This window comes from Scardinius erythrophthalmus (assembly GCF_964197995.2).
Source record: "Scardinius erythrophthalmus genome assembly, chromosome: 2".
Classification (NCBI taxonomy): domain Eukaryota; kingdom Metazoa; phylum Chordata; class Actinopteri; order Cypriniformes; family Leuciscidae; genus Scardinius; species Scardinius erythrophthalmus.
Window position 1 is genome coordinate 20572857 of NC_138222.1, and position 15434 is coordinate 20588290.

Sequence of the window (15434 nt, forward strand, 5' to 3'; positions counted from 1 at the left end):
CGTAGGCACCTTTTGTATCTGTTCCCGTTCTTATTATTAGGGGCCAAGCACCGAAGGTGCGGAGGCACCTGTTGTATCTGTTCCCGTTCTTATTATTCTTCTTCCGCCATGGGAGTCTATGGCAGCCCATAGAACCGACTGTGAGAAAGTTGTTTTGGTTTGACATTCTGATAGAGGACAGTCCCAACATTAAATACACCAATTTTGGTGAGAAGCCGAGAACATAGATACCAAGTTTACCTTATTTGGCCGAACTTCCTGTCCACCATCTTGATTTTCAGTCAAAACTTACTTTTTCGAACTCCTCCTAGACCGTTTGTCCGATTTTCCCCAAAATTGAATCGTATCATCTCCAGACCGTTCCGACTATAATATATATTTGAACCCTTTGATCTAGAAAAATGAAACTTAGTACACCTGATTCATCTCATCATGCTGCTCATTGTTGCAGTTGGTCTGACACTTTCAGACATGTCGACATGTCTTGTCGTCTTATTCTGCTTGGCCCCGGTAATGGCTGCTTGCTATTTATTATTCTTCCTTCTTCCGACTGGGTGTCTATGGCAGCCCATAGAACCGATTGCGGGAAAGTTGTAATGGTTTGACATTCTGATAGAGGACAGTCCCATCATTAAATACACCAATTTTGGTGTGTCTAAGTCATTCCCTCTAGCGCCACCACCTGTCCAAAATTTCACTTTTATTTTGCTAATAACTTTTGAACCGTAAGGCCAATCAGCGAAATTATTTTTTCCTCTGATTCCTGAGCTCATGCCGATTCGATTGCACCCTATGACTTCATTTTCCGTCATAAAAATATGGCCGCCATTTTTAATTTTTTGAAAAAGCTACTTTTTCGAACTCGTCCTAGGCGGTTGGTCCGATTTTCACGAAAATTGAACCAGATCATCTTCAGGCAGTGCTGACAAAAAGTTATGGGATTCAAATTGATTCGTCAAACCGTTTTCGATAAACGCTCGAACAAATTTTACGTAGCGCTTGCAAGAACAGTCGTAGGGCTGTATCTCCGCAACACTTTATCGGATTCAGACCAAACTTGGTACTTGTCATCACAAGCATGACCTGAGGCTACATGCTGCGTTTCGGCGCAGCGCCCCCTACTGGTCCGGAGATATGAAAAATGGCTATTTTTGCTTAGAACTTTTGAACAGTTTGTCCAAAAATCATACAATTGGTCTCGTTAGATTCAGGGCAACATGCCAAGTCGACTGATGTCAAATTTTACCATATCGGCCATTTTGGCTGTCGGCCATTTTGAATTTTGTGCTAAAATGCTGTATTTTAACAACGCATGAACGGATTGTTACGAAACTTGTTATGGGTCATCAGCACGATGTCCTGAAGGAGTGTGAGAAGTTTTGAAACAGCGCCACCTAGTGGTCATTTTTTTTCCCAAATGCTTATAACTTTGGGTGTGGTCGACTTATTTTCACGAGACTCATCTAATTAGACTCCTGAAGCCTTGCCGAGTCCTATGATACCAAACATGCTAGGTTTCGCCTTACGGTTTGTGTAGCATTGTGATTTAGCGCTTAAAAAACATTTGGCTATATCTTCGAAACCGCTAGTCCAATCGAGACGAAACCACCGTCAGAAGTTTGGAAACATAGGTCGATAGCTAAATATCAATTCCCAAATGTGAAAATATTGATAGTAAGGGGTAGTAAAATTCAATCAAAGTCATGTGTCAGTCATTTTTTACGTGTTTTTTCATATAAATGTCTATAACTGTGAAGTGAATTGAGATATTTTCACTAAAATTGACACACATATGTATGGGCTCACTCTGAGGACACATAAAAAAAATTGTGGGACTGAGCCTCTTGGTGGCGCTATAATAGAACAAAACATGAAATTCCCATTGACTTCAATACAGTTTTGTGAAATAAAATGCTATACTAAACAAATGCATTGGTGTAATATTACAAAACTCAGAATGTGCCATCAACTCCATCCCCTGAAGGTACTCAAAATATTTCGAAACAGCGCCACCTAGTGGTCAAAAGTTATAACAAAATTTCCAAAAAGGCTAATAACTTTTGAATAAATCTGGCTATTGAAATGCCTGTGGACTTAATAGATTCCTTGGGTCAAGCCGAGAACATAGATACCAAGTTTTCCTTATTTGGCCGAACTTCCTGTCCGCCATCTTGATTTTCAGTCAAAACCTACTTTTTCGAACTCCTCCTAGACCGTTTGTCCGATTTTCACCAAAATCGAATCGTATCATCTCCAGACCGTGCCGACTAAAACTTATGGATTTCGTGTCGATAGACGAAACCGTTTTCGTATAGCGCAGCAGCAAATTTGAGGCATGATGCCAAAATGACTTTTCAGGCTTTATCTCTGCAATGCCTTGACATATTGACACCAAACTTTGTATGTGTCATTGTCACTTCACTCTGACCACATCACATCAGTTTTGTAACTGCGCCACCTATTGGTCGAAAGTGATAATCCATTAAATCATATTTTTAATTATTGTTTCTATGATTTTTCAAGCATTTTGTCTAAAATCCTCTTTAAATGTCTTTAATTGCTCATTGTTGCAGTTGTCTGACACTTTCAGACATGTTGGCATGTCTTGTCGTCTTATTCTGCTTGGCCCCGGTAATGGCTGGTTGCAGCTATATTTTATAATTGAAGTTATTCAGATGTGAAAGAGTTGCAGTGTGGTGTGCCTCAAGGAAGTTGTTTTAGACCAATGATCTTCCTCTTGTTTTAAAGTGTGCATGGACAGTCATGTATGCAGATGATAAAACATTATATTTACCTGCAACATCAATTAAGCAGTTGTCTACATGCTTTGGATGAGGAAAGCATGTACGGAAAGTAGGTACGGAATAAGTTGGTTCTAAACTTGATAAAAACCAAAAGCATTGTTTTTGCATCAAATTGCATTAGAAATTGCTTGCATCAAAAGTTAAATGTGTCTGTAAAGAGTGTGCCTATTGAACAGGTAGAGGAAATAAGACTTCTTCGAGTTATATTAAACAGTAGGCTGAAGTGGTCAAAACATATAGAAAATATGGTAACAGGTGGGAAGAGGTTTGTCAGTTATTAAGAGATGTGTAAACTTTTTACCACAACACTGTATTTCAAATTGTGCAAATAATGGTTCTTGCTTAGATTATTGCCCAGTGATGTAGTCGAGTGCATCAAGTAAAGACAAAAAATTTAACTAATTGAAAAATTACAACTTGTCCAGAACAGAGCGACACAACTCACTTTAAACTGTAATAGAAGGGCAAATATAATTAGAATGCACTGGTGAAGGATTGTCTCTCTGCTTTGTTTTATAAGAAATATTTCTGTGTCTAGAGTTCCTAATGTCCTGTACTCTTAACTTTTGTATAGTAGTACTAGTCATAATTTTAACACCAAGCATGCATAAAAGGGATGTTTTTTATTGCCTGTCTCAAAAACCACCACAAAACAACGGACTGTAATGTATAGAGGAATGAAAATATGGAATGATTTACCATTGATATTACATATTTTTTAACAAGAAAATGAGTTTTAAAAAAATATTTAAAGGAACATTTAATGGCACAATATATAGTAAATTGTTGATTTTGATATTTGGAATGAATGTTGGGTTAGTATGTTTCATTGACTTTTGTATTTTTTACATGTTGGGACCCAAGGAAGAGTAGCCACTGCCTAGGTAGTCCGATCAGGCCAAAAACCTAGGAATAGTTCGCAAAAGTAGTTTTTTCAAAAAACGTCAATTTACTCGAAAATGGCGAGTATTGCATTTTGTCTGCATTGAGCCAAGGATTCCAACGATATAAGACACTTGACTCTACGGCCTAACAGTTTAGGAGTTATGGGCCATTTCGTACTTTTGACCGGTGTAGCACCCCTGTCAGGCCATTCGAGGCGCACCTTTGGTGACATTGTAGGCAGTGTGAGTACTACCAGCCCTCAAAGTTACCCCTAAATATACAGCCTTTCACATGAAACTTTTTATGTTTGTTACAATTTACGGTTTATGAATACTATAACCTATTTCCCTTGTTCCACTGCTATTTTACTATGAAGAAAATGAGAGTATGGATGCGCATTAATTAATAAAGATCCGCACACGTTACAATTTCCAGTTTATGTATAGGCTATGCTATTATAAAATATTTCCTGTCAGTCACTGCCATTTTTACTACTACTACTACAAAAAAAAAAGAGTTTGGAGTTTCTTGTGCGCGCACATGTGTGTGCATATATATATATATATATATATTGTTGTTGTTGTAAAGGTCACTTTAGGGGCTCGGTATTACGATTTAAACTTAACTGCCGAATATTTAGCTATTTTGAACTTTTTGTGTCTGTCTCTGCATGGCATAAAGATATATCTGAGGTTTTATCCCAGTGAGGATGCATACTTAAAGCAGTGCCTTTTTGACCTTATGTGTATAAATATTTAACTGGGTGTGAAATTAGCTGTGACTTGACATCTAGCACAGTTCTCAAAAAAATCACTCAGATCTCAGAGCTAGAAAAATCCTTTTTGGGTCAAAACATAACACAAACAAACTCTTTAATTGGTTTGCAAAAAGGCTTTTTGGTTTTGGAGGTTTGGCCAACAAGCATGTTATCCCAGCAGTTCCTTGCAATCTTGAGGTTGCAGCCCTCCTGAGATGCCTGGCGGTGGTTCAAACACTGGCAGTGCCCCGCTACAGTATCTGAGAACCTCTGCAGCTCATCTTGTTCTGAACAGAACAGACTCATTAGAAAGCAGCACTTTAAAAAAAAAGGGGAAAAAAGAAAAAAACGATTTGCAAAAATTTCAGTCATGATATTGATTGAACTTTCAAGAAGACTTCATCATTAATCATAGACCTCAGTGAGATTTTATATCAGAAATAACACACTTCATTCCATCACTTACTGTATATGTAGTCTAGTGACACTCCATTAATTTATCAAATGTTTGCTTGTATCACAGTCCCATTAAGTCAGTCTGCAAACTGTATAAGCAATTTTCTTTATAATTAAAAGCTGACCTTTGTGCTCAACATCACTAATGCATTACCTTTTAATGTAACATATAATTATTAACACCATCAGCATTTAATGCTTCAAGCCATGTTCTCTCATCCATGCAACACTCTGGAACTAGGTTTCACGTCTCTCAGCTGTACCCCTATATGTTCTCTGGCAATATGCTATGCTGTTAATCATTCACTTTTTTGCCATGTGATCTTTTAATACTCTTGGTGTATTATGAGTATAAAAAAACATGATAAAAACCTTGTGTGTTTGTTTTAAGGCATGTTGCAGAGATTTTTATGAGACAGAATAAGCCACGTTTGATATTCACATTTCATATCATGCTGCAGTTTTTCAGAAAAACTAAGAATTACTGATAGCAACAGCAAATAAAACAATTTATTTATTTTTTGCTGACAAAACAGTAGTGGTAGTGGCTGTAATATGTTTTTGTAAGTCATTAGTCTGCATGGCATTTCACGCTTGCAAACTTGCAAAATGGAATAACATAAGGCCTGGAGACATAACTCAATCAGAACCAGATGTGATGGAAATTGAAATTTTGTCATTTCAAACCAAACATTACTAAAACTTTTCAGCAACAAATGAGGGTAAGCAATTTTAAAATTCCTTGACATAGCTTGCTCACGGATCTATTAAGCACTAAGAATATCGATATAAAAAGCAAAAGATTAGGCATTAAGGTGTTGATTAGGGTGGAGTAGAAGGAGTTTACTGACATCCAGCTGTAACTGTTAAAGTAGTTTATGGCTAACAAAAATGCAGCAATTAAGCTTGCATCATAATGAAGCCCATAAAAGCCAGAGCATGCATTCCTCAACAATCTCTGAGCACAAGACACATTTCATGAGTTCACACTTACATATAATTTGAGGGGGTAAAGTTTAATGCGTATTTGGCGTGCTGTCCGGGGGGAGGGCTCCGAGCTCGGAGTTCGGCCCGAACCCAGAGTACTCCCCCCGTATGTAAGTGCTTAGGACTAGAAGCGTTGAGAAGGGGTGGTGGAGGGATGCTGCAAAACTGTCAATGGAATGAGGTGAGACTGCTGAGTGTATATACACCTCTTACCATTGATTGCTGAGTGCTGTCCACTTGTGTTAATTATCTGAACGTGCTCCTCCCGAACTTTGTTAATAAAACATCATGAAGTGGAACCGCAAATTCAGCAGCAGGCCGAGGGCCCATGCTGCTCTTTCCCACCACGTCCAATCATCCTCTGGTCCTCGCTGCACATTAAGCCCAAGACATTCAGCTACTTTTAGGCTTTCATACTTTACTTTTAGGCTTTCATTTTATTTCTGTTGTTGCAGTGTAACAAAAGAGAGCTATGCATTAGGCTACATAATTCTATTTAATTCTTTGGTGTTTAATATCAGAACAAAGACATAAAGCATAGAATTTGTCACTCATGAGTGGTTGTAATGAAGTACACAAAGACAAGGAATATCACAAGAACAGTCTTTAATCTTAATCCAACACAGAACACTTAGGAGAATCACAGAAAATAATACAATAAACACAACCACATATAACATAAACACAACCAATAACGGACAAAGACCAGACAAAACTCAGAGTTTAAATACACAGGGAAAAATAATGAACAGAACTAGAAACAGCTGTGGGATTAATTAACAACCAAGGAAACTAAAGCTGCGTTTCCACCGAAATTACCCAGAACAATTTGTCCCAGGAACTTTTTTCCCCCAGACCTGTTACTGTCTGCGTTTCCATCGTGGTCTAAAGTAGTGAAGATTAGGCAAATTAGTCCGGTGATGTAGGTCTGAGTGCTGAGTCCCGCTGGATTTCATCCTCTGAATTTAAGCTTAATAAAACCTGAACCTCGTCGTCGTCCCATCGTTGTATTTTTAAACTCCATTGTTGATTAGAACAGCAAACTACTCTTACTGCACGCACTGCAACAGACTTTTAAAAATGGTGGCTGAAATAAAATCATGTGTGGAGTCAACCAATCAAAATGCTGCATGAACTCAACCAATCAGCATGTTCAGCACCAATGTCCCACCCCCGAAAGTTCCTGAACTTTGAAAAAGTACTACCTCGCCAGCAAGGACTTTCTGAGGGGCAAACTTTTACCCGGAACTTAAAGCAACACCAAAGATTCTTTTGTACCTTAAAATAATGTTTCCAAAATAGTTTTAGTGGTTCATCAACTCGTAACAGGGTGAACGGCACTTCTGCATTCGCTTTGCAGTCCTCTATCCGCTATAGCTGCACTATGATCACAATGTTTTCTAGATCGGATAGCGGATCCGTAATTCGAATGAGACATAAGAAACTACAAATTTGACTTGCTTTATGGCAAGCGTTACAATAGCCGATAGGTGGAGCAAGGCTCTGGGTGGAGCGTACTCGGCAGGTACATATAAAATGGAAGATACCTAGCAGCCAGGTAGCTTTTGAATTGTCATCATGACGGAGTCTGCAAATAAAAGGAAGGGTATGAAGTCAGAGGAGGTGAAGAAAAGAAAACGGGAGCATGATAGAGAAAGAGCTCGAACTAGAGTGAACATTGGACTAAAACGGTGTCACCTGTCTCTGCAACTTTTTTCCAATAAAATGCTCAAGATTTTCACAGACAATGCAAATGGCTATTGCATGCTAAACTGTTAGGCAATCCGTTTTTATTTTTCATCTTGCTATTGCTAGACCGTTTCAAATTTACCGTTTCACACAATCTAAAAAAAATAGATTTTCTGATGTCCCATACATCATACGTTCATAAAATCATGCAACATTCTCTACCTTGTTTGTGGACATCGTTATTTCCAAAGCTGGTGCTAGATAAACAAATAGCGTGCGTGCGACGGTAGGCTGCGGTAGGCTAAATTATTTACGATAGCGGTAATGGACAATTCCGCTTCCAACCTGTAGGGGGACCGAAGAGGAAAAGTGCTTTGGTGTTGCTTTAATTTAGACCCTGGTTCCTGCGGTCGAAACACACCGAGTACCACCCCAAAGTTCCTAGTTCCGAGAGAAAGTTCCTGCGGTGGAAACGCAGAGAAAACGAAACCAAATGCTCCCAAATGGGCCCAGTGCTCATTCCTACACACAAGCACAGCCCGCCACAATCCAGGGCTTGCACACATAAAATCGACTCATGTCGATTGTGCATTAAATGTAGTGAATGTGCCCACGACCCAGTGCCCACAAACACTACACACTGCATGTCTCACGGTTTCTGTAAAAACGAAACCAACGCACATACAGTCAGCTCAAGCCGACGGTGTTTTCAGTGTAATAAATGTGCCCGCTGTCCCACGCCCACATTCACTCACAGACATGACAAGCCCCACGGGGCTCACCCCGCTCGCTCTCTCTCGGCAAGCCGCCATTGGAGAGTCGAGCGCGGGCAGGCTGCCCGCTGTGATCAGCGTGCCCCCTGCCTCGTACGCTGCAAGCACGGCGTCTATGTTACAGCATACCGAAGCTCTCCGGCCGCCACTATGTCGCGGCCAGAGCCCAGATCTCATTCAACCCCTAGCTATTCATGCAAATGCATGGGCAAAGCTTCCCGGGGTATCAGAATGGGTGTTGAACATTATAAAGAGAGGCTTTTCGCTACAGTTCGCTCGACGTCCCCGCCGTTACGCGGCGCGAATCGAAACTACGGTAGAAAAGGAAGTAGTACATCTACTTCGAGCCGAAATAGCAAAACTGTTGAGCAAAGGGGCCATAGAGCCTTTATCTCAAGCTCAGAGCGAATGGGGTCTATACAGCAGATATTTTCTGGTACCGAAAAAAAAACGGGGGTCTCAGACACATTCTAGGTCTAAGACAGCTGAACAAAGTGCTTTCGAAATGCCGGTTCAGAATGCTCACAACCAGGAAAATCCTCACGCAAGTTCGCCAAGGGGACTGGTTTATGTCAATAGATCTAAAGGACGCGTATTTCCAAATACAAATAGCATCACGTCACAGGCGATTTTTGAGGTTCGCCTTCGAGGGCCAGGCATATCAATACACAGTCCTGCCGTTTGGCCTGTCCCTAGCACCCTGTACATTTACAATGTGCATGGACGGGGCACTTGCACCCCTGAAACTTCGGGGAATGCGAGTTTTGAACTACTTGGACGATTGGCTGATTCTAAGTCGATCTCACTCAGAGTAGGGCTGGGCGATATATCGCATGACATTGTTAGGCGCATCTCGTCAGTAAAGCCGGTTCCTTGATTATTAGTAAATCAAGGAGGTATCAGGTCCCGAAACCTTTATAGGCTGACGGAGCGCCTCCTGGTCTGGGCTCAGCACAATCTGCGCTCGTTGAGAGCAGCGCACGTGCTAGGCCGCCTGAATACGGGACCAGACAGACTGTCCAGGAACAATGTTCCGGCAGGAGAATGGTCTCTACACCTGCAGACAGTCCAACTGCTGTGGGAGACATTCGGCAGAGCGAAGGTAGACCTGTTTGCGTCTCAAGAAAACGTTCACTGTCCGGAGTATTTCTCCAAGAGCAGGGATGCACTGGCCCACGTCTGGCCCCGCTGCCTGCTCTATGCTTTTCCCCCCGTCACGCTCCTGCCTCAGGTATTAGAGCGAATCAGGGAAAATGGATGCTCAGTGCTACTTGTGGCTCCGTTCTGGAAGAACCAGGCTTGGTTCCCAGTTCTGATGCAGCTGACAAGCACTGCCCCATGACCGATACCAGTGAGGAGAGACCTCCTCTCTCAGGCCAAGTGCTCGATCTGGCATCCTCGCCCAGAGCTTTGGTCCCTACATGCGTGGGCCATCAACGGGTACCCGCTAACCTCCCGGTGGGAGTGTTAAACACGATCACGCAGGCTAGGGCCCCGTCTACTAGACGGCTCTATTCCTCTAAATGGTCTGTGTTCTCTAGCTGGTGCACAGCTCGTGGTATATCACCCCCAGACTGTGGGGTCATGGAGGTTCTCTCCTTCCTGCAAGAGCTACTGGATAAGGGCAGAACCCCATCCACGCTCAAGGTTTATATGGCGGCCATAGCAGCGTTTACTAAACCGACGTTTGGCCAGTCACTTGGAAGGAACGATCTGGTCATCCGCTTCCTTAGAGGAGCTAAGAGGCTGAATCCTCCCAGACCTCCCTCAGTCCCCATGTGGGATCTTTCTACGGTTTTGGAAGCCATGAAAGGTGCCCCATTTGAGCCAATCCAATCAATAGATATCAAACACTTGTCTTTCAAGACAGTGTTTCTTCTGGCTCTCGCCTCAGTAAAGCATATAGGGGACTTGCAAGCGCTCTCAGTGAGCGCGACATGTATGGAGTTTGGGGCAAATGACTCGAAAGTCATACTCAAACCAAGGCACGGGTACGTTCCTAAATCCCTCAACACACCGTTTAGGGCACAGGTGATTTCCCTGTCGGCCCTGCCGGTCTCTAATGAGGAAAAGGACGTGAGCTTCCTTTGCCCGGTCAGGGCATTAAGGGCTTACGTGTCTCGCTCAACTGTCTTCAGACAGATGGAGCAGCTCTTTGTTTAGTTCAGCGGACGTTCTAAGGGACTAGCTGCGTCGAAACAGAGTCTATCCAGGTGGATAGTTGATGCTATAGTGCTGGCTTACACTTCTAAGGGCCTCGTCGTGGGCTTGGTCTAGTGGGATTGCCTTGCAGGATATCTGTATGCCGTCAGGCTGGGCCTCCCGGTCTACATTTATAAGGTTTTGGCTCAGAATATTGAAACTACTTGAGCGCCGCTCGCTGATCGATTAAATAACTCTATGGGCAGTGTGTAAGACCCATAATATTCATCAATCCAGACCGAGTTTTTTGCCCTGACTGTGTGGAACACTATTGATATAATTTGCTCCTTATGGGATGCTACTTATTATGGGAATGATGCTGTTCTAGCCCCTCTTTCCCGGACTCTCTGCGAGTCCCTGGTGATCATGCACTATATGAGCCCCGGGCACCTTGCCCTTGGGACTTTGGTGTTGGATCTCAGCACGCATGGCGTTTTACACTGTGTTCCCCTAGCGTAAGATATTATGCAGTACGAGAGACCTCTCGTAAGAGAACGTACTCGGTTACTAGCGTAACCTCTGTTCTCTCTAGAAGAGGGAACGAGTACTGCGTATCTTTGCCGTGTCTGCAACACGCTCTGGTTCGCTTCGGTGATGAAAAACCAGATTCTATCAGCCTGTCGAGCTGTATTTATAGGCCCAGGCCACGCCTGTTTCGGCGGGACGTGACGCAGTAGGCTCGAAGCGCCCCCATTGGATCTGACGTCATGAGGGGCCTCTCTCGATAGGCTGCTGCAGTTGCCACAGGGCAGCCAATAGGCGCACGAGCCGTCTTGCCTATGTCTGCATGCTGCCGCAACGCGTTTTACATTATTTCAAAATTAAGGATAATTTTTGGCTTCAATATCTCACGGAAAAGAGATTTTCCCCTAGCGTAAGACATTATGCAGTACTCGTTCCCTCTTCTAGAGAGAACCGAGGTTACGCTAGTAACCGAGTACGTTTAAATACACAGGGAGAAATAATTAACAGAACTAGGAACAGGTGTGGGATTTATTAACAACCAAGGAAACTAACACAGAACACATGCAAATGAGCATAGGAAGCATAGGGGAAACAGAGAACATGAAACCAAAACAGAACATACACGTTACAGATGTAGCCAAAACAATGGTTATTATTAATCTTAAAGTCTTTTTTATGTATATATTTTTGTCTGATCACAAAGTATAAACATAAAACTTGTTAAAAAGATTAAAAAACAACAGATGGAGAGGTTTCTCATTTCATGTTTTTCTCAGGGAGATTGAAAACACATTGTGTTTTTTTCCAGATTTTGTTCCCTTGGGAAACATGGCACTTTGAAGCAGAAAGACATTTTCAGATATTCTGTTGCACCTGTGCATCCACTGTGCCAGCTCCCTCACCCAGACTGAACTCAACCATCTCACTGTTTTGAATTCCAATGATCTGCTCTGCGCTGGCACACATCTGTTTAATGTGACACAGATGCTGCACAGTGTGTTTGTGTGCAAGATAAGAAACGTTTACACAAGTGTATTTTATGAATTTATATAGGTTGCCTTGACTTGATATATGATGCCATCATAAATCCTGTTTTGTGGGTTTGTTTTCATTGAATTTTTATTAGATAAATGAAACAGTGATGGCATTGAGTCAGTGAGTTAGTATTGTAATTAGTGCTTTAACATTAGCTTTGAAGGCACATTAAGCTGATTACTCTCCTCATCAGAAGCTCATTCTCATTGATATTTAACCTCCTTAATGCAAAGGAATGTGGAGGTTTAAATGGTACATGGAAATTTGGGCATAATAGCACAATCTAGTGACTAACTTAAATCAGTTAAAACAGAAGCTAACCTTAAACGAACAGAACACTCTCCATGACCTTACATGAGCAATGGATGCTTATGACCTCAATGCACAATTGCTACCGGGGATTATACCAAACATTTCTAGACTGTCTTGCATGTCAGTCCCCTTATAAATCTGTGATTAACTCAGCTTTCAGCACCTATTAAAATCTGTGATTGGGATCTCCCATCACGTTTACTGAAAACAGTGGCTGCAATAAGATTTCGCTCTGAATCCCCCTCTTACCAGATGTTACTTTAGTTAATTACTAATAGTTACATTATTATCCTTATTCACTATTGAAATATAAAATGAGTAGTACATACATAAAGTATAAGTACAGTATAAAATTCAACCAAATAAGCCTGGTGGTACATATCTGGTTGGTACATATATTTTGCCATAAAAGCATAATGTAGTGACAGTCGATTACACAGCAGCTAAACTTAAATGAAGACCCTCCATGAACTTTCTGCACAATTGCTATGATAGAATATACACAATCAAAGGCAATCTCCTTATCTCCTTATGTCCTATTGGTGTTATGGCAGCAGTAGAAGCTTTAGCTAATGAATGTTCATCTTTCCTTATTTGTTTCACTTAAGCTAATCTGCTTTGCTTGTATACTCACACAATCTAATGAGCCGCTTTGTGCACCAGTTTAACCTTTACTTTGGCATGCTCAGCAGCATGCAGCAGCAGCAGCAGCTTCCAAAATTTCCAAAAAACACCACCATGTGGTATAAAGAAGATGCTACACTTTAAATATTTTGGATGCAACAGTTTTAAATGGCTCAGTTTTGACCAAAACAAATTTACTATGAATTTTATATCTCTCACAGGGTAATGCAGGATCCTCTGCCGCTGGAATTAAGGTAAAACAGAACCTCAGAATTATTTTTATCTTTAAGTCCGTGTTTTTAGCAAGATCTACTTTTTCATTTGACATATACAGATGAGCACTTACAGGCATTCTTATTATCACAGGGTGAGCCAGGAGAACCAGGACGTGGAGGACAAAAGGTAAAACTGCATACTGCACTGAGTATTCACTTAAGATTGTTATTGTTTGGAACACAGGACTGCACATGTGTCTTAATGACAGCTGATTCATTTATGGAAAACACTGAGAATTTGTTTTAATAAAACATGTATTCATTAATGATTAACCAAAAAGTATTATAGCATACAAACTTTTTTGCACCGTATGGCTGTATGAAGCAAAGCTTACCAACATTTGCTTGCTGCTATTAAAGGGTTAGTTCACCCAAAAATTAAAATTCTGTCAGTAATTACTCACCCTCATGTTTTTCCAACCCCGTAAGACTTTCGTTCAAATTTGGAACACAAATTAAATATTTTTGATTAAATCTGAGAGCTGTCTTACTCCTCCATAGGCTTCTCTGTAATTGAAACTTGCTGGCCCAGAAAGTTAGTAAAGACAATGTTTAAAGGGGTCATATAATGGTACATGCACTTTTACAAGTTGATTGCACTGAAATGTCTGTTGGCAGTGCCTGTACACAACCATCCTATCATGATAAAAATCCATCCAGTGGTTTTGTTTTAATCTCCTTATATGTTTGACCCTCTCTGAAATCAAGCCGTTCGATATTGTGACGTCATAAGATCGTACGCCCCTCCCGCTATTGTGATTGACAGCTGTGTTGCAACACAAGACCCGCCCTGAGTGAGCTGTGACAGCCGTCTTAGTAGTCCGCCATTGTGGATATGCTGGAGCAGAATGGCGTCTAAGCGATTGTGGTGTTCTGTTCTTAGATGAAATAAGGAACACAGCAGTAATTTGGATGTTCCTAAATCCGAGCCGTTGAAGAGTTTTGTTTTTGAAGCGATATGCCCAAAGGATTGACGCGGGGATTCCCTCACGGGGATTCCCCACGATCGTCCATGCTTTCATGTTTGCGCGAATCATTTCACACCAGACAGCTTTACAAACGAGAAAAAAACGGATCGGTACCAACGTGTTCCTGCTGAACCTCCAGAAAATGTGAGTGTAATGTTTTATTAACCTTTATATTAGTATTTATAATAATCTATGCGAAATTTGCAAACCTTGCTGCAGGCTTCACAATGAATGCATCTAAGGTTTACACTCAGGGTACATTACGGCATGTTTTCTATGTACGACCTTCTCAATATAATTCATAATCCCACGTTTATAATGAACAACGCGTGGTTATTGTGTTAGAAACGGTGTATGCACAGAACAGAGGGGCGTGGTGAGCAAAGCTCATTATCATTTAAAGACACATGCACTGAAACGGCGTGCTGAAAACAGAGCTGTTTTTGACCAGGTAAAATTAGTGTTTTCTTACAATACTAATGAGAATTTTTAATTAAAGTATATTACAAACTTTTAATTTAGACCCTAAAGAATCATATTAGCTTGTACAAAAATGGCATTATATGACCCCTTTAAAATAGCCCAAGTGACTACAGTGGCTATCTTAATTTGTGTTCCGAAGATGAACTTTCATTTTTGGGTGAACTAACCCTTTAAGCATGTGAATGTCAGGCACCAACCTACTCAAGAAAGAAAGCGCTTTTTAGCGAGGTCAGCTTCCTTTCCAGATGTATTTCAGGTGAACTAATATGACTTGTAAATGCACTTTTGATTTGATGTTTTTAGAGAACCTTTTAGTTTGTGCCTTTTTTCTTTATGTTTTGCATCACACTTTATTACTTGTTCTGTTTACTAATTAAACACTGTTAGGCTTCACTGAATAATCAATCTGCTCCAAATTCAGTGTGAGAATCCAAGAGAACAGCTTGAGTTCTCTTGCAGAAATGTTCATCACATTTACAGCACTTGTATGTTTACACAAAAGTCCTGTGTAAACATACAACTCTAAAACTGCAGTCTGGGATCTATTTTAACAGCACAATTTTGAGCACTAGTCCTACTCACTTTTCACATGTGTTTTTCTTTCAGCAGAGCATGAGTTAATTAACAACATAATTTTATCATGGTTACATGGTATGTTAGTGCTTCTGAGGATTTAGTTTTTCTTCCTCTTTTCTCATTATATACTGTGCCCAAAGTAA

General features: G+C 41.0%; 1 protein-coding gene across 1 annotated transcript in view; it reads left to right on the forward strand.

Annotated features, from left to right (window-relative positions):
- col25a1 (collagen type XXV alpha 1 chain) overlaps positions 1-15434 on the forward strand; it is a gene marked incomplete at its 3' end in the record, with an annotated part of 949643 nt that overhangs the window by 880356 nt on the left and 53853 nt on the right. The window contains exons 15-16 of the mRNA XM_081359232.1: positions 13211-13243; positions 13356-13391. Of these exons, the coding sequence (XP_081215358.1) occupies positions 13211-13243; positions 13356-13391 (69 nt within the window). The remainder of the gene's footprint in view (positions 1-13210; positions 13244-13355; positions 13392-15434) is intronic.